Raw genomic sequence first — 25,146 nt, forward strand, 5'->3', positions numbered from 1 at the left:
AAGACCTAAATAGACATTTCTCCAAAGAAGATATACAGATTGCTAACAAACACATGAAAGAATGCTCAACATCATTAATCATTAGAGGAATGCAAATCAAAACTACAATGAGATATCACCTCACACCGGTCAGAATGGCCATTACCAAAAAATCTACAAACAAAAAATGCCGGGGACGGTGTGGAGGAATGGGAACCCTCTTGCACTGCTGGTGGGAATGTAAATTGATACATCCACTATGGAGAACAGTATGGAGGTTCCTTAAAAAACTAAAAATAGAACTACCATACGACACAACAATCCCACTACTGGGCATATACCCTGAGAAAACCATAATTCGAAAAGAGTCATGTACCACAATGTTCATTGCAGCTCTATTTACAATAGCCAGGACATTGAAGCAACCTAAGTGTCCATCAACAGATGAATGGATAAAGAAGATGTGGCACATATATACAATGGAATATTACTCAGCCATAAGAAGAAACAAAATTGAGTTTTTTGTAGTAAGGTGGATGGACCTAGAGTCTGTCATACAGAGTGAAGTAAGTCAGAAAGAGGAAAACAAATACCATATGCTAACACATATATATGGAATCTAAAAAAAAGAAAAATGGTTCTGATGAACCTAGGGCAGGACAGGAATAAAGACGCAGACTTAGAGAATGGACTTGAGGACACGGTGAGGGAAGGGTAAGCTGGGACGAAATGAGAGAGTAGCATTGACATATGTACAGTACCACATGTAAAATAGATAGCTGGTGGGAAGCAGCTGCATCGCACAGGGTGATCAGCTCGGTGTTTGTGACCACCTAGAGGGGTGGGAGAAATACACAAGAGGGAGGGGATATGGGGATATATGTATATGTATAGCTGATTCACTTTGTTTTACAGCAGAAACTAACACAACATTGTTAAGCAACTATATTCCAATAAAGTTGCTTTTAAAAAAAAACTTTTATGTGAATGTTAACAGCAGATGATTCATAATAGCCAAAAGTGGAAATAGCCCAAATGTCCATCAACTGATAAATAGATTTTAAAAATGTGGTATATCCATTCGATGAAATGCTATTCAGCCATAAAAAGGAATGAAGTATTTATACATGCTACAACACCAAGGAACCTTGAAAACATTATGTTAAGTGAAAGAAGCCAGTGGCAAAGGACAACATGTTATATGTTTCCATTTATGTGTGTTTTCCAGAATAGGCAAATCCATGGAGAGAGAAAGTACATGGGTGGCTGCATTAGGGCTAGGGAGAGAGGAGGGGGGAAATGGGGAGTGACTGATAATGGATAAGGGGTTTCTTTTTTGGGCTGATGAAAATGGTCTAAAGTTGATTATGGTAAAGGTTGCACAACTCTGTGAATATACTAAAAACTAACTGTATACTTTAAATGGGTGGATTTTACAGTATGTGAATTATATCTCAATAAAACTGTTATTAAAAAATTTACAAACAGTAAGTTTGCCTTAACTCACTGTCTTCATGTTTTAAAAAATTAATAGTTATGTGTGGAGGGTGGAGGGCTCCTATTACTACTAAAGTTAATGTGAATCTGCATTTTGAGAAATTATGCAGATGACTAAATCAACTGATATCAAAGAGTCATTCCTGGGGGATACAATTTAACAGCATAAATGTCCCTTACACCTCTTAAATTGAAATGGTCCCAACAGAGGTCAGAATGAGTTCCAGATCTGTCTTGAAGGTCAGTGGTAAACAAAAATGGCAAAGCCCTTACATCCTAGAGCTTATACCTGCCTCATATTGCAAAAATTGCTACAGGTTGTATCCTATTCATTGCTAGCTCTTGTTTTGTATTTGTTACAGAATAATGGGAAAACGGAGCTCTGTTCTTGACAGGCTCACAGTCTGAGGGAGATACAATTTATATGTTATAGGTTACAATTTTAACAGGCCAGTGGGAACAAAGACCATTCCCCGCCTTGCTGTTAAAGAGTAAAGAGCCAGGAGGACTGGCTATTACTACTAGGGCTGCAGCAACAATCTCTCTTAAAGCTCACATAATTTGGGCACAAAAACCTCTTTGGGTCTTTTACTCCATTATATTCACTTGTTCCTGCCTTAGAGCAAGGTGGCCAGGATATGATTTTTGTGCTCTTGTATACCGTGGCAAAATTCTGCATCCTAAATCTCTTATTAAATGAATTGATCTTATTCTAGTATTTGTTTCAATCAGCAAGTCTTTGTTTTAAGGTACATCAAAAAAAAAAATACAACTATTTGTTTCACGTGCAAATATATCAGATTTTTATTTCTAACCATTCAAAATGCATACCTGATTATGGACAATTAAAGTAGCAAAATCCTTTGGCAGGTCTCTGAAGTGCCCCTCCTGTACCCTACTTGCCTTGGCTCAGGATTTCCTACAATGTCACCTGAAAGGCACTAGAGAGACAGAGACAGGCTTTCCAGCTTTAAATCTTAGCCTTTTAGTGACTGTGTGATCTTGGGGAACTTAACCTCTCTGAGATTCCTATCCTCCATCTGTGAAGTGGGAATAATAATAACGCCAACCCCATAGGTTATCATGAAGATTAAATGAAACCATATGTATAAAGCTCTTGACAGAACGTCTGTGACCATAAGCATTCAATAAATACTTCTCTATTATGACTACATGAGAACTCAGAATGATCAAATGTATCAACATGATATACTCCAGTCATCTTGAAGAAATACTTTGCTTAACTGTTCGGTATCATCTATATTTATTCAAATGATTACTATTTTCTTTAAAATATGAATAAATGTTGCTTTCCAAAATATTTGGTACATTCAGTGGTCATATTTGTCATAAGTGTGTATGTGTAAGATATTCTACTGAGAACTACAAGACATGAAAACTAAGTAAGTCATAGTTTCTGCTTTCAAGAAATATACAATTTAGGAGGGAGATAATTAGACCAGAGTACAAAAAAATTTACAGTATAACAATCGCCATAAAATTGGTACATGTAAGGAATGGAAGTGATTCAATGAAAAGTAATGGCACCCATTTGAGAGGACCTGGAAGAGGCAACATTTGAAATGGGTGCTAAATCACAGGTGCAGATGAAAAAGCCAGTCATCTCTGGCCATGAGAGCACATTCCTGATTCTTTTCCTGCCTCTCTGACTATTCCATCTTGTTTCCATTCTTGGATTAATCTTCTTCCATCCAATGCATAAAAAATTGGTATTCTGCAATGTTCCACCCTCGATCCACTTCTCTTCTAATCTCTATGTCTGCAGAACTATCTCAACTGCTCACATCATGTATGCCATTGACTCTCAAATCTAAATCTCTAGGCTGATCCTTCCCCCAAGCTTCAGATCCAATTATCCAAGTGCCTCTGAGATGTCTCCTCCACCTTCATGGCACCTCAAACATGTCATAGTGAAGTCTGTCTCCTCCATCTTCATGGCACCTCAAACATGTCATAGTGAAGTCTGTCTCATATCCTCCTCCTGCACTCCCTATTCTTGTTGGTGGTACCACTCTCTGCCCAGTCACCCAAGCCAAAACCCCAAGAGTCATTCCTAATCCTTCTTCTCCTTCATTCCACACAATAAATTGGTCTCCAATCCCATAAAATCTACTTCAAAAATATTTCTCAGATCTCCCTATCATTCTCCATCTTCATTACTACTTCCATAAGGTCTTTTATGTTGACAATGGCCACATCCACCCAACTAATGTCCTGCTCCAGCACCCCTTCCCTTCAGTCTATTCTCAACAGTATTATCAGAGTAAATTTTTTAATTCAAAACTGACACAGCTTACAGCCCTTCAAGGGCCCCTAACTGCCACCTAGACAAATGTACAATCTCTTTGTAGGTCATACAAAGTGCTCTGTGAAGAGGCATTTTCTTACCTTTCACTTTAGGCTCCCAGGTAACCAAACCACCTGCAGTGCCCATAATAACTTCCTATTTCACACCTATGTGCCCTTGCCCTGCCAACAACCTCTGCTGGAAAATCTACCTGCTCTTTTTTTCTTTTAACCTGGCTTTACTTTCCCACTTTCTTTTCAAGATTCTTCCCAGTAGTCATTCCTCTGGAAAGCCTGCCAAGGTGCTTTTCTGATGGATGCCTAGAACACCCCATATGAACCCCGCTCATAGCGTTCATTACACTGTTCTGTAATCATTGTTTCATTCGTCTTCTTGCCCGTAGACTGTGCATATCCTCAGGCAAGGCACCATGTTGTCATTCATTTTTTCAACAAATATTCACGGAGTGCTTACTAGGTGAACATGGTAGACTAGATCCCTGATTTCGTGAAGTTTCTATTTTAATCGTGCGTGTCTGGTAGGGGGTTACAAAGACAATAAACGTATTACTAAGACAATTTCAGATCTGGATTAAAGCTATATAGAAAATAAAATGCAGATTAAAAAGTGACTAGGGGATGGTGCCTTTCTGAGGAGGTTTCAAAAATTCAAATGATGGAAAGCCAGCTATGTGAAGATCTGGGGAAGAAAGTTATAGGCAAAGAAATAGCTGGTACAAAAGCCCTAAGAAAGAATCCACTTGTTATGTAGACAAGATGGAAGTGCAGATGGCTAGAGCATGGTGAACAAGTGGAAAGAATGACAGCAGATGAGATCAGATTGACAGAAAGCAGATCTTGTAGGGTCTTATAGGCTATTGTATTTGTTTCCTGTTGTTGCTGTATGTAACAAATCGTCAGAAATTTAGCAGCTCAAATAATGCAAACTTATCTTACAGTCCTGTAATTTAGAAGACTGACATGGTTCTCACTGGGTTAAAATCAAGGTGTTCTCAGGGCAGCATTCCTTTTGGGAGGCTCTAGAGAAGAAGCCATGCCCTCGCCTTTCCAGCTTCCAGAGGCTGCCCATATTCCTTGGTTCTTGCCCCCCTTCCTCCATCTTCAAAGCCAGTAGTGTTGCATCTCCCTGATCGTTCTGTAGTTACATCTCCCTTTGACTCTCTTCTACCGCCTTTTCCCACTTTTAAGGACCCTTGTGATTACGCTGGGACCACCTGGATTATTCCCCCATCTCAAGGTCCTTAATTTAGTCACATCTGCAAAGTTCTTTTTGCTGTGTAAGGACATATTTATTCACAGGTTCCAAGGATTAGGACATGGACATCTTTGGGGGCCCATGATTCTGCCTACCACAGACACAGAAAGAAATCTGGACTTTATTCTAATTGTAATAAATAGCCACTGGATAGATCTTAAGCAAAAGAGTGACATGAGCTGGGTTATATTTTTAAGAGTTAATTCTCCAGAGTGTGTATAAAGTTAGATAAGGGAAAAAGTGGAGCAAGAAGATCAAATGAGAGTCTCTTCCTAGTCCCAAGGGGAGAGAGTGCAACTGACGAGGCTGACAGCACTGAAGATGGTGAAGACGGTCCACATTCAGGAAATATTTTGGTACAGACAAAACAGAACTTGTTGTTGGATTGGATACAGAAAGGAAAGAAAGTGAAGGGCCAAGGATGTGTCTTAAATCTGGGGCTCAATCAACTAGTGTACTGTAGAGTCACTGACTGAGAATTGTGAAGAATAGAGGAAGAGTGGTTGGATTTGGGGCAGAAGGTGGACATTAAGATGTCTCTGGCTGAGATAGTCAAGTTTAAGATAACTAGTTCAAGATACCCAAGGGGAGTCATCAAGTAGGCAGCTGGATTTATGAGTCTGGAGCTTGCAGTTGAAAATGGAGGTAGAAACATAAATCTGGAAGTCATCAACATAAAGACGATATTAAAGCCATGAGCCTAGCTGAGATCATCCAGGGAGAAAAAGTAGGTAGAGAAGAGGGCAAGAGCGTATCCTGGGCAGGCCTTGCTCATATTTATAGCCCTAGCACTTAGTCCTGGCACAGAGCGGCCCCTCAATAGATTGCTGATGAACACAAGACTAATTCTGGGCTAGCCATTATTAGAAATTAGGTTATATAAACATAACTCAATAAATCATATTAAGAATGAAAGTAACACCATTGTAAAGCAATTATACTCCAATAAACATGTTAAAAAAATAAATAAAAATTTAAAAAATTTTTTAAAAAGAATGAAAGTAATAAATACTCAAAACTCATCGCTTCCTAATTGTTTTACTACATTTTACTATTCTCTATGCTCTTGAGATTAATTATGTCTATTGTAGCTTCCCAACCCTGCGTTCAGTGATGTTGCATTGGTAGCTTGAAATTGCTAGTGGTGGGAATGTGTATGCCATGGAAATTGGCAAGGGCTACAAATTAGGGCTTGGGTTATTATTTTGTCAATTGTTAGACTCAAGAAAGTGAAGGAGAAAATGTTAATCATGCAGATTGAACCTAAAATTGTGTCATGTCTATAGTCATCAGCTTGTGAATAGCACAAAAATTTCAGGAAATATTTTTCCAGAATGTGAAAATTATCTGGTTTAGTAAAGAAGTTGCTCATATCACTGATATGAGTGAGTGAGGTTCTAACAAATGTCTTCATTGTTTCACTTTCACCTTACTCATGAACATAATGACATAACATTTACATAGCAACTCATAACAAATAAAAAATCAACGAACATTCATGTAGGCATTACAGTTGTGAATTAATTGCAACCATAGGTTGGCAAGGGATAAAGAGTTTGGCAAAAATCAATAAAAGCATTCAGTGAGAATCAATTGGCTACATGGAGTTTAAAGGAGTAGTCTTTGCTTCCTATCCTTCATAACAGTAAAATGTACAATAAACTATACACATACACACAAACATTTTGTATGCACACATTTTCCCTAGAGAACCAGTTAATCGTTTACCAACATACCACTGCTTACATACAAACCCAATAGGCATATGGTATTGTTTGCAGTATTAAAATTATTATATTACTATCTATTTATGGGAAGCGACTAAAATATTCATAGCAAATTCATGATCAAAATGTTGATAAGTTATGTCATTTGAGTTCCAGTAAAATTAAAATGGATCTGTCAAATATCATAAAACCTAGAGATTGAGGGCTATATCTTCTGTTTATTTGCCTGAATTTGTGCTTGATAATTGATATTTTTTCTTTCCTACACAGAGGTCTTAGACACCTTAGAAAAAGAACAGGCTAAGAAACTTACTTGGTCGAGAAACAGATGTAGAGAACAAACGTATGGACACTAGGGGGGAAAGTAGGTGGGGTGGCGGTGGTGGTGGTGGGATGAACTGGGAGATTGGGATTGACATGTATACACACCAACATGTATAAAATGGATAACTAATAAGAACCTGCTGCATAAAAAATAAAATAAAATAAAACAAAATTCAAATAAAAAAAAAGAAACTTACTTGGCTTTCTTAAAAGACTTATCTGCTGATCAACTATTTGGACCTGATTAAAGCATCTACACTTTCACTAGGCAATACAATACCCACTAACCACATGTGGCTATTTAAACTCAAATTTCGATTTGTTAAAATGAAATAAAATTGAAAAATCAGTGCCTTAGTTAAACTAACCACATTTTAAAAGCTCAATAGCCACATGAGGCCAGGGGCCACCATACAGGGCAGCACAGGTTATAGAACATTTCCATCGTCACAAGAAGTTCTACTGAACAGCACCGATGTAGAAGATGCTTTCCACATAGATGCTCTACATTATTAACTGAGTGATCCAATTTTACCCTATTTTTTTAAGCTGAAAAAGTTAAAAGAAGTCAAGAATTTAATTTTCAGGAGAAAAGAAACCACCAATAATTGCATATTTGGATATATTTAGATATTAAGTAAACAAGTTAGGGACATACTTCTTGGGCATCTCCTATGTGTTAGACATAATATTAGTCACGCTCACAATAGGTATATAATATCTCCACTTTGTAAACAGCGAGGACGCTGGGGTTTGCAGAAGTTCGACGCGTTGCCTTTCACGGTCAGGCAAACAAGGGGTGGCAAAGTTTAACCTTCTGCCCAGAGTTTCAGACTCCAAAGCCCATGTTCCTTCTGGCACCATGAACCTCTCTTCTTTAAACAAAAGTCATGGATGGTGAATAGAAATGTTCCATTTTCCTCTGGATATTGGGGAGGCCGCTGGGCAGAAAGGCTGTAAAACAAGAGACTGTGGAACCCTGGCTCTGCCATTTACTAGCTGAGTGACGTGGGCAAATTGCCGCATCATGTGCCTCAGTTTCCCCCTTTTCTGAATGGCATCATCACAGTTCCCATCTCAAAGGACCATTGAGCAATTAAATGAATTAATATTTGTAAAACACTGAAACAGAGCACGGCACCAAATAACTGCTACAAAAGTGCTTGCTAATATTCTTAGGGTAGATGGCATAAAAAAGAAATCAGTCACTGTATCTTCCATGGCCGGATAACAAAACTTGGAACTGAATTTAGGCATGTCATTCGTTTAAGACCTGAACAAGACTTTAATTTATGACAAAGCATGGGCTGACAGCATCTCCCCACATTCGTGCACAAATATGGAGCTGTGTGACCTCTCAGAAGAGCACTCTGGAAAGTACGATTCAAAAATCATAAGGTTGTGGCCGGTATTGCCTATTTTCAACCAGCACATGAAATAAAACTACATCTCATTAATGGAAAATCACAGTGACAGGTCTGGCCCTCTATTTTATTGTTATTCACCTATTAGTAAAGGAAAGGATAATTGAAAGCAATAGGTTTACCTCTTGAACTTAAAATATGTTACTTAATCTATCAATTATTTTCAAACCATACTCTATGATACCCATAATTTTAACCAGGCAGCTAAAAGAGGACAATAATAGCTACCATTTACTGCTCACCTACCATGCTGTAGGGGTTCTGAATGCATTGTCGCCAGGCTGCACAAAAGCCAGGCAGAGGTAGGCATCGGTACCCCTGTGCTACATTTGAGAAAACTGATGCATTAATAACTTGCCCAAGGTCAGCTAGTCAGGGGAAAACAACATTTGAACGCAGGTCTCCTTGGTCTTAAAGCCAGAGCCCACATCACTCTGCCACCGTAAGCAGGAATATGAAATAATATGAAACAGGAGAGAAATATGTGATGTGTCTATTTCATTACTCTCAGTATGTCTGAGGCAGAATTTCTAAAATATTAAAACACCACAGATCCCAGAAAAATCATTAGCATTACTATCCAGAATCACAGTAGGCTCAGAAGTTTATGGGCTGGATCACCAAGGACAACGCAGGACTGTTGAGCAGGTGTGAACTCAGTCCCAGGCCTGCTGCCGGCTCGCCATCCCCGGGCTGGGTTTGATGGGCGTAGTCTTTATTTTGCAACCTCGTGACCAGGAAAACCCATGCTGTCTGTCTGAATACATAATTAGGGAAATGGCACCTCTGTGTTTCTGCAAGTGTGAGCGCCAGGAGTAAATGCAAAGTTGGTTTGGGGATGTGAGGGTGGAAGTGGTCCTGCCCCTATTTCCAGACTCCCGGGAGCATGACTGACCGCCCCGGGGAGAATCCCCCTGCATCAGCAGCATCTTATGCCGACCGGGGTCCTGCCTCCCGCGACTTGCTCCAGCTCTCTTTTGTCTGCACTGACCCCTCACTGATTGTCTCCTCTGTGCCTACCAGTTCGGCATTCTGATGGGTTTGCTTCACTGGCTCCCCACCCTCCCACTTTGTTCCACAGTCTGAGGCTTGACTCCTTCATCCTGGCCCGGCGATTGTCTCTTTCTGCACTCCTGGTAACGGAGCTCCCTGGCACTGCCCCAGGACGCCGTCCCGTGATCCACTCAGCCCAGCAGACCTGTAAACACAGCCTGCCATGCCAAACTTTGCACCCCCTCCCCACTGCTGGCCTCGCAGAGCCGTGCCCTGGGTGTCACTTCACCAGCCCACGGTCTCTAGAGCACCTGTGGAATTCAGCTGGGCTAGTTCCAGCCCCTGAAGTCTCTGCCTTGCCCATGCACACTGTGAACGGAAGTAAAATTCTGTGAGTCAGAAACGCCAACTTACCAAGACTTGTAGGGAGCACACTGGCAGAGTTTACTGCCTTCTGGGCACAGAACATGTCCATCCTGGCACAGTGACAACAGCCATTCCAGAGGCACGGGCCCTACACCCCAGCAGAACTGCCCACCACTCCACTAAAGACCCTGCCAGGCTCCTGGGGTTCCCACTATATCAGGAGCACCTTTCGATCTTCTGTGCTACCTACTTCCTGATCTTCACGTGCCTGATGAGACCAAGAAAGAAATATGCAGCACCCCAAGTGCAGTGAGGGTGCCCCAGCCCAACAGAGCCGCACCAGTATGGGAAGTCCCAGCAGGAGGATGGGAGGGTGGGAGCCAAGACGACATTCTCCACCTCCTGCACCTATGAAGACCTTTCAGATGCTATGTGGCTGGGTTATGACTTGTCCTTCAAGCCTTTTACTGGAACAAGGCTTCAGTTCAGGTGACACCTGAAGGATGAGTAGGAGGAAGAGAGTTGAAGGGAGTTGGGGACGTGGGAAAAAGCATTCCAATCAGTTGGGAAGTCAGGACAACTTAGTGAAGGACCTGAAAGTTCAGGGTACATTAAAAAAAGAAAAATTGAAAGGAAGTAGGCATGCTGGGGTATAGAAAAGAGACAGAGAAATGAGATATGACACAGAGGATGTATAGAGGCAAGTCATACAGTGTTTCTCAGGCCACCCAGAGTTTTTATTTTTATTTTAACCTGATGGAAATGGGAAACAAATGGTTTTGATGAAGGGAATGACATGGACAGAAAGACCTCTCCGGTCACAGTGTTGAACTGAATTAGGTGTGGTGGAGGGAGAAGGCATGCCTACACAATGGATGTGGGGGTGAGATGTCTGTTGTCAACTCCACCCCAGATCCACTGCCTTCTCCGTGGGCTCTCATCACAGGTGGGAAGTTGGGAATGACATTTTGCACTCTCCCTTGCCCACAGGGGAGTTTAGATGATGCCAGTGAGAGGCCCTTGTGCAAGAGGTGGAAAGTGGAAGAGACACACCATGTTTCTCCAGCGGTGTCAGCGGCTGTGTGCAGATGTGAGGTTCACACTGGCTTCCAGGCAAGCTCCTGCAACTCAGCCTCTTCAGCAAGGCAGGCAGCTGAGCTCAATGGCATTCAGGTTACCCTAAAATATCTGGCTGTCAAGATTTCCTTAAAGTTAGTAGCTGGTTTTCCCAACCTTGATTGCCTTAGCTTATGTATCCAAAGGTTACGAATGCTTCTAATCCCCTCTGTTAAACCCCTCCCACTTGAAATATCTAGAATGGTTTCTGTTTTCCTTACTAAACCCCAACTGTTCAAGGGTTAAAGGAGGTTAAGAAGTTCTCGCAGTATTGGGGGTGAGAAATTATGGGGGCTTGGTCTAGGGTATAGGCAGTGAGGATGGAAAAAATAGGATGGATTTAATGTACATTTAAGAAGTGGCATCTAGGGCTTCCCTGGTGGCGCAGTGGTTGAGAATCTGCCTGCCAATGCAGGGGACACGGGTTCGAGCCCTGGTCTGGGAAGATCCCACATGCCACAGAGCAACTAGGCCCGTGAGCCACAACTACTGAGCCTGCGCGTCTGGAGCCTGTGCTCCGCAACAAGAGAGGCCGCGATAGTGAGAGGCCCACGCACCGCGATGAAGAGTGGCCCCCGCTTGCCGCAACTAGAGAAAGCCCTCACACAGAAACGAAGACCCAACACAGCCAAAAATGAATGAATTAATTAATTAATTAAAAAAAAAAGAAGTGGCATCTATAGGACATTCTTATTAATTGGATGGGGGGAATAAGGGAGATGAAGGGGTCAAAAATGACCACCAAGTTTTTGGCTTTAAGGTCAAGCCATCTTGCTAAATTTGCCATACATTCCACGTAGCTGGAAGGGGTGTGGACATCAGGCTGCCCCGAGTGGCCAGCCCTACCAGGGCTCCTTTCCAGATTGAAGCACTGAGGCCAAAGAAGAAGTATGGAAGTCAACAGTATGATGGTGAAGAAGATGTGCCCTTTGGCTGGATGTAAAAATCTGTACCCTGGATGCTAAGGGCCATTGTAATGGCTTATCATCTTTTTCAAAACTGCTCCAACCTGTTCTAGAGCAGAGGAAGTCAGTTAAGCCAAGTTCTGTCCAAATCTCCCCCTAAAAGGAGGCTGCTAGGGAAACGACCAGGCAGCTGGGGTCAGGGTGAGGGCTGAGTGACTGGGATGGAGCAGGAGCTTCTTACAGGAGACGACAGAGGATGCGGAACACCAAGAAGGCAAACCAGTTTAAAAGCCACAAGGCAAAGTTTAGATTCAAATACCAAAGAGAGGAAGTTCAAACACTAAGCTATGAGAAGAGAAGATCACAGTATATGTCATGGGAGATGGCAGAATCAGAGACAGAGAAGATCAAGAGCATATAAAGCTGTATATGCTTGGAGGGGGTGGGTAAGGGGGCGTTCCCACCAACATCAGGAAGTCAGGGCAAATTGGGGGAGGGTAATGATGGTCTCGACAGCTTATGGGAGTGGGGCAGATAGTGTTTTCCTTGCCCGTCTTTCCATTCAGGGATGTTTTGATTACAGGAGGACAAGGCTTACCCATAGACTGAGGTCACTGACTACACCTTCTGGAATGATTTCTAAAGTGCATTCTTGAGAAGCATAGCTGTAAGTGATTCTCAAATGCACCAAAGAGGAGGTATCTGAGTACTGCCTTTGGAATATGTGAAGGCTTTAGGATAACTACTCAGCTTCCTCAGTGATCTCCCTTCTTTAAGAAATTATGATCCATTAGATCCTAAGGTTGTTGAAGACAAGGTTCCATATTGAATCCCTAATGCCCCTCACAGTGTACAATAAATATCAGTTTAACAGATGAAGATAGAATAGCAGATTCCAAGACATTGGGCAGCTTTATCCAGTGGGCTAACCACAACCTTTATCCATGTGTCTATCTGTGGGGAAATACACCCAGAATTCCCACTCAAATGTCAGGAACACCACTCCACAACTAGAATGGGATCAAGAACGGCCCCTCTCACCACTTTCTTCATTTCTCAGCAACTCCTCGAAATAGCCTCTGGGGATGGCTCCCAAAGCCTGGAGAAGGGGCTTTACCAAGGGAGGTGAAAGTCTTGGCTGGGGGATCCCCTTGGGGGCTGAAGGGAGAAGGTGGCTGTTAGAACCCTAGACTCCTGCCAGTGACAACCCCAGAAGCACACCTCAGGCCTCGGTTCCCTATTGCCTGGCTTTGCTACTTAGTACACAGCCAAGACGAGTTATCTAAAGTCTCTAAACCTGAGTTTGTCTGTCTATAAAGTGGAGTTAGTGGTGCCTCATTCAAAGAATGGAGAGAACTAACTAATGTTTGTAAGACACCTGCCTTAATACCTGTCCACTAAAATGTTCCAAAGCTGCATTCTCTTCCAGAATTCACCTCCCAATTCCAGCCTTAGAGACTGGCTCCGCTGCTCCCATTCTACTGTACTCACATACCTCTTCTCTCCTCCCTCATTTGCTCCAGAACCCAACACAGTCACAAAGCTCTCCTCCTAATCTCCTGACCCCAAAGCCACTGTATCCTATATCAACGTGTCTCGAAGTAGATGAAGAGCAAAATCCAACTCCCTTCAGGTGGGAACTATCAGAAGGTGCATTTTTGCTGGAAGTTGCTCTCTTCAATTCAAATGCCGGGGGCAGAAGGCATAGCTAGAGGACAGATGCCACTACATTAAAAGGAAGACAACCATTTCCCAGAAAACACGCATCTGCAATTTGCATTCTACTGGAAGTAGAGCAAAGCCTTTTAAGTTCCCTCCCTAAGCAGATTTCTGCAATTATTAGAACTTAAAAATACAGATGTTAAAGACCATGGCTTAAGGAGTTAGTTAAATATGCGCAATTGCAGATGGAAAGACTGAAAATTTTCTGAAATTGGTATTAAATACCCTCATACAATAAAGGAACACTGCCAACACATATGGCATAGTGGAGAAAAAACGACCCACTGAAGAAAAAAAAAAAGAACCCGAACAAGTTATTTCCTTTAGTTGGACCACCACAGAGATGGCTAGTGCCAACCCAATATCCATTCTCTGCTCCCTCTTTACTAAAGAACTCCCTACATTATTGGAGGAGCCTTAAATAAAAAACTGTATTTCTAGTCCCTTGTGATAGGATTGGACAAAGCAGAAGTCATTGGGTAGAGCTTATAAGAAAAGCTCTTTAAAGGAGACTTGCTCAGCTGGTAGACACCCTTTTATCCTTCCCTGCAGGAGCTCCAGCAGCCATCTTATGACTATGAGGCAATCTTGAAGATGGATGGAAGCTGGTGTAGAATGGAGCGTAAGTCTGGGATAGTGATGGCACTCTTACTACTTCACATTACCCCTGGACTCCTTTCCTCTAGACTTCTTTTATGGGACCAAAAAAGAAATTCCTAATTTGTTTAAGCTGCTGTTATTTTGGCTCAAATGTAGTTCTTAACTGATACTCACACCTAGCGTAGGTTTCCATTAGTTTCCTTGTGAATGAGGATTATAAGTTAATATCAGGAACATAATACTTTTTTGGTAATTATATATGAATTCTTGTTTTAATTTAACTATTGAATAAAATTTATACCAATAGTTCTAAGTGTAGGTTAAATCTAGTCTTTTGTTGCCTTTATAAAGTGCCAGTCTCTATTACAGATAGCTCTCTGCACTGGGTGGAAACCATCTGAAAATGGATTCAAGGACCATGTCCCTAACGGGCAGGTGAGGTAAGTGGCTGTTTAGCATATCTTATTCCTATTTGTGTTTCACACAATAACGCAAACATGTATCTCTCTGAAGCATTTCTAAGGATTTTCATCAGCAGTGACAAGGGAAACACAGGAATTAAAAGGCCCCCTCTTCATGCAGCCTCTCTTGTTTCCACTATACAGCTAGGCCAGGAGAACCCAGAAAAAGGCAGGGATCACTTTGTGGAAATCCTTATGGATTTGTCATCTGCTCCTCACTCTACTTTTCCAGTCTCATTCTGGATCAACCTCAATCAGTATGAGAAGCACCTGGGCATGGGAGGCACCAGGCAAATACTTACGAAGAGAAGAGCCAGGGAGATCCCCCTACAGTGGTCTTAGACTTGGCTCTCCCCTAGCTGTCTTTTGTATGTAAGAACTCCAGGAACATTGAGCATATGTTAAATTCGGGACCACATGCATGAGTGTTTATGATAATCACAAAACTACAGATAATTTCAGCAGTAATAAAATTCATTTCCTATATTTAATATTACCTGCTCTGTGATGCTGTGCAAAGACTAATAAGTGCATAAATTTCTTGAGCAATGTTACATAAACATAAAATGTGATTCATGTGTATGTTTACAACCACAAAAACACATTAATTGATAGTCTACAGAAAGACTGAAGTTCTTTTACAAATTAAACAGGGCGCTTCCCTGGTGGCACAGTGGTTAACGATCCACTTGCCAATGCAGGGGACACGGGTTTGAGCCCAGGTCCGGGAAGATCCCACATGCTGCGGAGCAACTAAGCCCGTGCGCCACAACTACTGAGCCTGCGCTCTAGAGCCCACGAGCCACAACTACTGAAGCCCGCGCGCCTACAGCCTGTGCTCCGCAGCAAGAGAAGCCACCACAATGAGAAGCCCTTGCACCACAACGAAGAGTAGCCCCCGCTCGCCGTAACTAGAGAAAGCCCATGTGCAGCAACAAAGACCCGGACACAACTCAGCCAGGAAGGAAGGAAGGGAGGAAGGGAGGAAGGGAGGAAGGAAGGAAGGGAAAGAAAGAAAAAGAAAGGGATTATAAATAGGGATACTTGTGCTAATTTGCTGAGGATGCAACTAGAAAACCCAGCTTTCTATTCTGGGATTTTAAATCTGGTGCCTTTAGCAAATAGCATTATCAATGGTTTAAAGTCATATTTGGCTTCTGGTGAATAGCAGTGGGGTTTCTCTTCTCCTAAGATCCTCCTGTGAGGCGATGTACTTTCCTGCAGCGGTGTGCCTGAAAACACTAATCTTTCCCCCCTGAGAGCAGTGTGCACGCCCAAAGGAGGGATTCCGAGGGGCTTCACACATCCCTGATCTATCATCCCACTCTGGTCCCCCCCCCCCATGGTCCCCACCTTGATTTTAGCATCAACCCTAAACTTTTTCTTTTAGATTCTCTTACACTGATTGATGATGTTTTCGATGTAAAATAATGTAGAATGACTAAATTCTTGTCCACTACCCAAAACAGAGGTGATTAAGAAAGGCATCTGCACACCTGATGGTACATCTCTGCAGCAGTAAAGGCAGGAGGCTCCACACCCCTGGGCAGATCCAGGGCCTTTAAAGCCATTAGAGATGCACAGGTAGTTTGTCCCAAACACCCTAGTCACCTCTCCAGGAGAGTGGCAATGCTTGTAGAACCCTAAAAAGGCAGAAAACCTCTTCTCCATGGAAACGTTAATGCTCCCAGGAAAGTTCGCTTTCTGTAGGAAATTCAAGACTTTGCAAGCAAACATGATAAGACCTTGCAAAGTCACAAGGTGACTAGAATGAGTGTCGGGCTTAGAATACTTAGGCAGGGGTGAGGAGAGAGGGGTGGGACCTGGGGTGTTTCCTTTAATTAGAGTCTCTATAGGTAGTGATTTCCCTACTTAACCAAAAAAAAGCAATGGAAGCAGCTCCCCCCCCCTCACGTTTAAAAGGAGAAAGATGGGTATCTTTAATTGAAATCAAAGCATCACAGAATTCTTTAATTATAGGCTCAAAGGGGTTTTGAACTCATCTTGCAGCTCCTTGGCTTTCAGCAGGACGGTATTAAACCTTCCTGAAAAGATAACACTCAACCTATTTTTAAACATACCCAAAGAGGACATTCTAGTCTTCTGTTCCTTTGTTAGACAGGGGAGTTTTTTTCCCTTTCTAACCTCACCACAGGTGAACTTTCCTATTACTAACCTGAGCCTTCACATTAGAGTTTGGCTTAGTTTGCTCAGTGGAAATGAACTGCTGGTCATCATTAGCCTTCTTCTAAACTGTACTTCCATCTGTCCATATGTATGAAATTATAACAATTAATCAAGATATTTGGGTTTCAATCAATACATTTGGAGCTAGATGCCAATGGAATTACTGACAAAACACTGCCACCCTTCTTTTTTTCATACCTTTTTCTTTCTCTACCATGAGCTCCAATACATTTGAACACACATACACACTACAACAAATGTGCACAGTCACACTGGTAAATTAAAAAACACCCCTGAAACAGCTAGTTAACATTTAGATCTTGGGCCTCACTATTCACATCAGGCGGTAATAGTGAAGGGCACGGACACTGCAGCCTACTGTCTGTGCTTAAATCCTGGGTCTGGGACCATGGGCATATTTTGTAATTTCCCTATGTGTCTATTTTCTCATCTGAGGAATGGAGACAATAATAGTATCTACCTTATAAGATTGTGGAAAGGATTCATGAGTTACTATATTAAAAGCCCTTAGAATGGTGTCTGGACTCTAATCTTAAATGCTATATATTTGTTAGCTATTGTTACGTCCTCCTTGCAGCAAAGGGACATTCAGAGCCTCGATGTTCCAGAAGGCAAAAGTCTGAGAAAGAAAAGAGTAGGACTCAAGTTTAAGGGGAGTGAATAGCAAGAAGAGTGATCAAGGTGAGAAATTTAAAAAGACAAAAAGCAAATAAGAGAACAAAAGCTACAGGGAAAGAGTAAAAGCAGACATTTAATGGGGGAAAAGGTAGAAAGAGAAAAATATAAGGTGAAAAAAAAGAAAAGTAAAAGGGAAACAAGAATAAAAAGGTGGGCATGAAAAAGGGAAGAAGAAGAAAAGAAGGACTGAGAATAACAAAGGAGACCAAACATTAGAAAAGACTCCATTTACAGCTTGAGCTGAGTATCAGAAAAAGAAAGGAGTGAAAGAGAAAACAGAAATGTTGGAACAGAAGAGATGGGGAGAGGGGAGATAAGAGTGGTAACAGGAAAGGCTTCATTTGCAGCAAGGCCTCTTTGCCTTTGAATTAGGGGAAGCTTACATCCAAAATTAACACCTCTGATCTTCTAGACTTCCTTCCCAATTTCTCCTATTGCCTTCGAGTCTGCCCCAGACTTGCCCCCTAAGGTTTGCCCTGATGAGCCGTCTGACTTCTGTCTGGTCCGCTCTACCGACAGAGCCAAGATGCAGTGATCTAGTCTTCACTTCATTTTCACTAAATACTCCAGCCATACTTATATTTATTTACACCCTCTTCCTTCTCCAAACCGTCAGAAACCTATAAGGGGAGCTGGTATTTCATTATTAAAAATTATTCACCTTGACGACATCCCTCCCCCCGCCTCCTCTGCTTTTTTTGGGGGGAGGGGGTGTCAATTTAGAACGAGAGGACAAAACGATACAGTGCTGCCGGGGTATGCCGCTTTTAGGACTACAAATTGTCCTCCCTACCAAAGGGAATTAATCACACAATCACTTGAAAATAAGAGAGAGGCTGGCTCTAGGTATAAAGTAGAATTAGGATTTTTTTAAAAATACTTTTTCTTTTAAGTATTATCATTATTAAATTCCCTACTTGGTGCAAATAAGCCTCCCTCTTGGAGAAAGTCGAGAGACCTTAAAGGGCCCTCTAAGCAGATGAAGTGGACGGACCGCGAGCGTCTCCTCACGCGGGGGTGAGCTTGGGCCGCCGCCGCCGCCGCCGCCGCCGCCGCCGGAGTCACGAAGCCAGACGCGGCGCGTCTCCGCCCAGGACTCGGGAGACTGCAGCAGCGCGGCCGCGACCGCGGCCCCGGCGGCTCCTGGAGGCTGGGAAGAGACGCGACTCCTGCAGACACGTGACCTCCTCCCAGCCGCCGCTTCCCGCGACCCAGATCCGTCCCCGGAACCCGCGCTCGGCGGGGCGGGCCGTGGGACACGTAGCGACGGCCCCAGTCCTTGCTGCGCCCCGGTGCGCGTGCATTCGGCGTAGTTCTCCCCTTGGTTCACGCGCCACTGGCAATAAAGAATGTTTCGGGGATCACCCGGGAGAATGCAGGAAGGAAAGACATTTGGTTTGCCGTCTATCTACCTGTATATAGAGAGATTAATATCTATTCTCTCCATCCCCGCCCTGGCAGACCCGAGCGGCGGCAGCGGGACCGGAGACCCGGGAGTCCCGCAGGACGCGCTTTCCCCGCGGCCTCCAAGGCCCCTTGCCGTCCGCTGTTCCAAGCGGCAGGGGCAGTGCGCAACTGCGGGCACCTCCCGGTAACTCTCACTAGCAGTGAGTCATGCTCCCGGGGTGGCTCCGGGGAAAGGTAGCCCGGCTGGTGCCGGCCTGTGCTTTCCCCGCGCCGGGCGCCGCGGCTGCAGGGCGAGCGCGCGCGCGCACGGGTTCCCCGCGCAGTGATGTGGCAGCAGCTGCAGGTCGGATCACGTTGCTAGCCCTGTGCTGGTACCCGTTTGAGACAAGATTAAGGAGGGAGGCTTCGGAGGTGCCAGCGGTAGTAAACGTGGGCTCTGCACACTCCCGGAGTCGCTTATCACACGAGGGGGGAGGGGGCGGGGAAGGCACGCAGCGCCACCCGAGGCGCGGCGGAGTTTAGCCAGCGAATGATAATGCTGCATCGCTTTCCGCGGTAGCCCCTCTCGTGCCACCCCATGCTCTCCCCCTCCCTCCTTGCCGCGTTCCTCGGGGAGAGCCTGAGGCCCCAAACGTCGTCATCTGCGGCTGTGATTAGTGGCACCGCAATTCCGACTGCTGCGGGAAGTTTGGGTGGCCCAGGGACACTGTGTGGCCAAAAGACACTTGGATTGCGACATTCTGACCCACTGGCTACATATTCGTTTATTTTAAATCCTTCAGGGAGCGGATTTCAAGTTGTCCCCTTTCGGGGCAACCTCCAATCAGGGCTAAGGGGTCCCCGCCGGCCACCGAGCGGTGAGCAAACAAGTCTCCAAATTGTCCTTTGGGACTGAAGTTGACCCACCGCGAGTTCTCTTTCTCTTTCCTTTTTCTGGTCCAAACCAATAGCACAGTCGGTGGAAAAGCAAAAAGCCACGTTCACGTTCCCGAACCGCAATGACGGACGGATTGAGGGAGTCGCACTTCCGAGCCGAGGAAGCCCTGGCTGCCCTGCACCCCCCGGCGCCCCCCCCCCCCACACACACACACTCCCCCAGCTGACTGCACCGCCCTCGGGAAGATGAATAGCTTGGCTGAAGTTGTTTTTCCTTTCCGGTGGCCCTGATCAGGTGTCCCCGCCCCCTCCCGCCGTTTGCCCTCCCTCGCAGCTTTCTCCAGACGCCCCCTCCCGGCCCGGCCCCTCCTCCCCCGCCCCCCTCCGGGCTGGACCGCGGATGGTACGTTCCGCACGTGAGCTGGGTGCTGGTCTGGCCGGCGACGCGCGTGCCCTGTGGCCAAACACTGCCCGGAGTGAGAGCAAACTACCAGCGCAGTGGGGCCGGCGCGAGTGTGCGTGCGTGTGTGTGCGTGTGTGTGCGAGAGAGCGAGCACGGTGGGAGGAGGGGACCAACCGCTTCACACTTTCAACACTGCACTGAAGAGGGAGAGAGAGAGAGAGTGGAGACGTACAGATCCCCCCAAGATCTCCCAAAGCTACCGTCCCACAGATTATAGAACAGAACCCCAAAAATCGAAACAGAGGAAACGGACAGCGGTGGAACATGGACGAAGCAATTCCTCATTTGCAAGAGAGACAGTTACTGGAACATAGAGATTTTATAGGGTAAGGTGCACGCACCCTTGCGAATATCTGTCTAGGCTTCAGTTTGATTTTTTTCTTCTCCAGAAAGTGGTATGGAGCGGGCGAGGGCAGAGCCCCTCCCCGAATGGATGCCTGATGCTGATTTCTGTTTTGCAGACTGGATTATCCCTCTTTGTATATGTGTAAACCCAAAAGGAGCATGAAGCGAGACGATAGCAAGGTAAGTGTAAGTTTCTGATGTTCCCCATAACCTGCCTGGACAGTTAATTAGGGCCATTGATTTCACAGCGAAGCTCTGCCCGCAAATATATTCCAGCCCCTGAGCTTCCCCGACTGTGAATTTTAAGTGGTTTGCGGGATACTCTCAAGGGGAGATTAAACATCATACCTGAATTTAAATTGCATTTCAGAACAGTCCAGAGGAAACAGTTGTCTTGGGCATAGTTTCTCACATAGTGTTTTTTTTTTTTTTTTGGTGGTGGGGCGGCGGTATTGTAATATCCAGTAAATGAATGTTTAGCTTATTGTTTTCTCTCTTCCATGACTCTCATATATTAAGGATACCTACAAATTACCGCACAGATTAATAGAAAAGAAAAGAAGAGACCGAATTAATGAATGCATCGCTCAGCTGAAAGACTTACTGCCTGAACATCTAAAGTTGACAGTAAGATGCAGATTTTTATTCTTTGCCGCTCTCCAAGGGCGTGTTAATAGCCTGATACTACTCCCAGAGATATAAGGATAAATGTAAATATCAGATTCCTTACAACCTGTGCTATAGGGTAGAGTTTCCTGCAAACTCAAGAGTAGCTGTTCACAACTGAAGGCAAGAAATCATTTATAACCTGTATTGTGGAAAGCTCAAGAAGTATAGGAATAGTACTTCTTTCAAAGTGTTTGCTTAAGTTGCTGTGCTGACTGGAGAGCCAGTGAAGCCAAATGTGTGTTTTTAAGTCACCAAGTGCCCCCTTCTTTTTTTTGCACTGCAGACTCTGGGGCACCTGGAGAAAGCGGTGGTCTTGGAATTAACTTTGAAACACTTAAAAGCTTTAACAGCCTTAACAGAGCAGCAGCATCAGAAGATAATTGCTTTACAGAATGGTAAGTCAGTTCAGGGAGGCCGGCCCACCCCGAGGAAGCCGGGCAGCCCACAGAGGAGCAGTGTTAGGACTCTTCCCCCAGCCCCACCTCCTTCCTGGGGCCCACGGGCTCACTTTCATTTGTTAAATTGCTTACACTTTCCCTTCACTGGAAAGTGCCCATTTCCCGAAGCATCCTAAAGGCTTTTCAGCCGAACTCAGAGGAGTCAGATTTGTATTTAAAGTGGCGGCTGCGCCCTCTCCACTTCGGTTTTTCAGCGGGGAGTAGAGCGCCTCCCCCCCTCCCCACTCCTCCCACCTCTGGGCAACCGGTGGCTTATATCACTCGAATACGGAGGAAAAACCGAGATCACTTTAGTCAATGCGGGGCCCACGTGATAAGCAGATGTTTTAACGTCGGTATTTTTCTTCTTGCCTCCATTCCTCTGTTTCCCACCCCCGCCCCTCACCCCTTCCTCATCCTAGGGGAACGATCTCTGAAATCGCCCATTCAGTCCGACTTGGATGCGTTCCATTCGGGATTTCAAACATGCGCCAAAGAAGTCTTGCAATACCTCGCCCGGTTTGAGAGCTGGACGCCCAGGGAGCCGCGGTGTGTCCAGCTGATCAACCACTTGCACGCCGTGGCCACCCAGTTCTTGCCCACCCCCCAGCTGTTGACTCAACAGGTTCCTCTGAGCAAAGGCACCGGCGTGCCCTCGGCCGCCGCCCCCGCCAGGCCCGGGGCCGCCCCCTGCCTGGAGCGCGCCGGGCAGAAGCTGGAGCCCCTCGCCCACTGCGTGCCAGTCATCCAGCGGACTCAGCCCAGCGCCGAGCTCGCCGCCGAGAACGACACGGACACCGACAGCGGCTACGGCGGCGAGGCCGAGGCCCGGCCGGACCGCGAGAAGGGCAAAGGCGCGGGGGCGAGCCGCGTCACCATCAAGCAGGAGCCCCCCGGGGAGGACTCGCCGGCGCCCAAGAGGATGAAGCTGGATTCCCGCAGCGGCGGCGGCCTGGGGGGCGGCGCGGCGGCGGCGGCGGCCGCGCTCCTGGGGCCCGACCCGGCCGCCCCGGCCGCGCTGCTGAGACCCGACGCTGCCCTGCTCAGCTCGCTGGTGGCGTTCGGCGGAGGCGGGGGCGCGCCCTTCGCGCAGCCTGCGGCCGCCGCGGCCCCCTTCTGCCTGCCCTTCTACTTCCTCTCGCCTTCGGCGGCCGCCGCCTACGTGCAGCCCTTCCTGGACAAGAGCGGCCTGGAGAAGTACCTGTACCCGGCGGCGGCCGCCGCCCCGTTCCCACTGCTGTACCCCGGCATCCCCGCCCCGGCCGCCGCCGCCGCCGCTGCCGCCGCCGCCGCCGCCGCCGCCTTCCCCTGCCTGTCCTCCGTGTTGTCGCCCCCTCCCGAGAAGGCGGCAGCCGCCGCCGCCGCCGCGACCCTCCTGCCGCACGAGGTGGCGCCCCCTGGGGCGCTGCACCCCCCACCCCCGCACGGCCGCACCCACCTGCCCTTCGCCGGCCGCTGCGAGCCGGGGAACCCGGAGAGCTCCGCTCAGGAAGATCCCTCGCAGGCAGGAAAGGAAACCCCCTGAATCCTTGCTCCCCTTAGAAGGGACCCGGGTTCACGCGGAATCATAATAAAACACCCTTAACGTTTTCAAGGGAGGAAATGTAAGAGATGCACGACGGGCTTAAAAGAAAACAAAACAAAACAAGCAAAAAAACCACAGGTGTTTTGTGTACGTTTGGAGTTCCTGTTTTGCTCATCCCTCACCGCCCACCAACCTTCACACACTAACATCCCTTTCTTCTCCCACCAGCTGTAAAAGAACCTCATAGGTATTCTTTTTTCTTTAAAGAGCTCCCCATAGTAAGTTTTGCCTTCTTTTAGGCCACGTTCCATTGTCTTTTAAAATATAAAATATAGAACCGAATTCTCGAGGAAGTGAGAAGGGTCTGCTCTGCGAGTGAGCTCGCTGAACCAGGGTAAGGGAAAGGTGGCGGCGGAGCTGACGTGGAACCGCAGGTAGCGGCTGTCTGCCTGCGTCTCAAAGCTGTCCTGCTTGCTTTAGGAAGATTTCCACAACTAGAAGGAGGACCTTTTAGAATTCAACTTAGTCTTCACTATTTTATAATGTTCAGCTTTTCAAAAGGCGTATATTTTTCAAAGAGGAAGAGGTGAGGATGCAGTCGCTCACTTTGCAGCCTATTCTGAAGTGGTTTGAATGGTGTCTCTTAGTAACTTGCGCTTGTTTAAAGAGATGCGGAGTTGGGCCAACGTCAGAACTAAGTCAGGGAAGGAGATGGATGAGGAAGGCCAGAGTCATTCTCAGTACATTTGCTAGCACTTTATTGAGAAATTGACCATGAATGAATTAACTCATCTTAATTTCATATATATATATATATATATATATGAAATTGAGTGCATCTATTTTCACCCTGTCATTATTTAATCCATCATGTTTCTAAGTTTGTATCATCTTGGTGTTAAAAAACAAAAAAAAAGAATGTGCACTGAACTTTAAAGAAAAAAAAAGAAAAGAAAACAAGTCCGAACTGATTTATCCTGTATTCTGTTAATTCACAAGAGCGGAGGAGGAAAGCATTAAACTGGTCCGTTTGGGTTGGAAATGCTGTAAGGATGTGGAATGAAGCCCTGTGAGGCCTTCCTATCTCCAAGTCTATGTATTTTCTGGAGACCAAACCAGATACCAGATAATCACAAAGAAAGCTTTTTTAATAAGGCTTAAACCAAGACCTTGTCTAGATATTTTTAGTTTGTTGCCAAGGTAGCACTGTGAGAAATCTCACTTGAATGTTATGTAAGGGGTGAGACACAACAGTCTGACTATGAGTGAAGAAAATATCTGGGTCTTTTAGTCAGTTTGGTGCATTTGCTGCTGCTGTTGCTACTGTTTGCCTCAAACGCTGTGTTTAAACAACGTTAAACTCTTAGCCTACAAGGTGGCTCTTATGTACATAGTTGTTAATACATCCAATTAATGATGTCTGACATGCTATTTTTGTAGGGAGAAAATATGTGCTAATGATATTTTGAGTTAAAATATCTTTGGGGGAGGATTTGCTGAAAAGTTGCACTTTTGTTACAATGCTTATGCTTGGTACAAGCTTATGCTGTCTTAAATTATTAAAAAAAATAAATAAACACTGTCTGCAAGAAACCAGCTGGTTTAGAAAAGTTTAGTATGTGAAGATAAACTAGAAATTATCTTTATATTCTAGTATTTTCAGCACTCCACAAATTCTATTACCTAAAATAAATATTGCCACGCTATTTTGTGATTTTAAAATTCTTACTAAGGAATAAAAACTTTAATATACGTACGCTATGAGATTGTCTAATAATTAAAAAGACAATGGATGCTTGGATAGTTTTAAGATAATCTATGAATATAGGGATAAAAGTCAT

At 45.1% G+C, this 25,146-nt stretch overlaps 2 protein-coding genes across 3 annotated transcripts in view; one reads left to right on the plus strand and one right to left on the minus strand.

The window, feature by feature from the left end:
- The window catches only part of LOC309640513 (uncharacterized protein), a gene marked incomplete at its 5' end in the record, with an annotated part of 63,948 nt that extends 44,379 nt beyond the window's left edge, over positions 1–19,569 (minus strand). The window contains 2 exons of the mRNA XM_082419268.1: positions 18,501–18,991; positions 19,492–19,569. Coding sequence (XP_082275394.1) covers positions 18,501–18,991; positions 19,492–19,569 — 569 coding nt within the window. The remainder of the gene's footprint in view (positions 1–18,500; positions 18,992–19,491) is intronic.
- Positions 19,570–19,616: 47 nt separating this feature from the next.
- Positions 19,617–25,061, plus strand: BHLHE41 (basic helix-loop-helix family member e41). 2 transcript variants are annotated; one of them, XM_082419753.1, is made up of 5 exons: positions 19,617–20,655; positions 20,791–20,854; positions 21,194–21,301; positions 21,627–21,738; positions 22,203–25,061. In XM_082419753.1, exons 1-5 carry the CDS (start codon positions 20,594–20,596, stop codon positions 23,303–23,305), a joined length of 1,449 nt encoding a protein of 482 aa, XP_082275879.1. In that variant the 5' UTR covers positions 19,617–20,593; the 3' UTR covers positions 23,306–25,061. The 2 variants fall into 2 exon arrangements, with proteins under 2 accessions (XP_082275879.1, XP_082275880.1); XM_082419754.1 differs by lacking the exon at positions 21,194–21,301 and having other exon boundaries at positions 20,291–20,655.
- The last annotated feature ends 85 nt before the right edge of the window (positions 25,062–25,146 follow it).

The sequence above is a fragment of the Balaenoptera physalus genome (genome assembly GCF_965194825.1).
Source record: "Balaenoptera physalus genome assembly, chromosome: 13".
NCBI classification, from domain to species: Eukaryota; Metazoa; Chordata; class Mammalia; order Artiodactyla; family Balaenopteridae; genus Balaenoptera; species Balaenoptera physalus.

Coding starts and splice junctions, on each gene's coding strand:
- BHLHE41 (XM_082419753.1), top strand. CDS start 20,594: ATGGACGAAGCAATTCCTCATTTGCAAGAGAGACAGTTACTGGAACAT. Junction 20,855..21,193: donor TGAAGCGAGACGATAGCAAG/GTAAGTGTAAGT, acceptor TCATATATTAAG/GATACCTACAAATTACCGCA. Junction 21,302..21,626: donor CTGAACATCTAAAGTTGACA/GTAAGATGCAGA, acceptor TTTGCACTGCAG/ACTCTGGGGCACCTGGAGAA.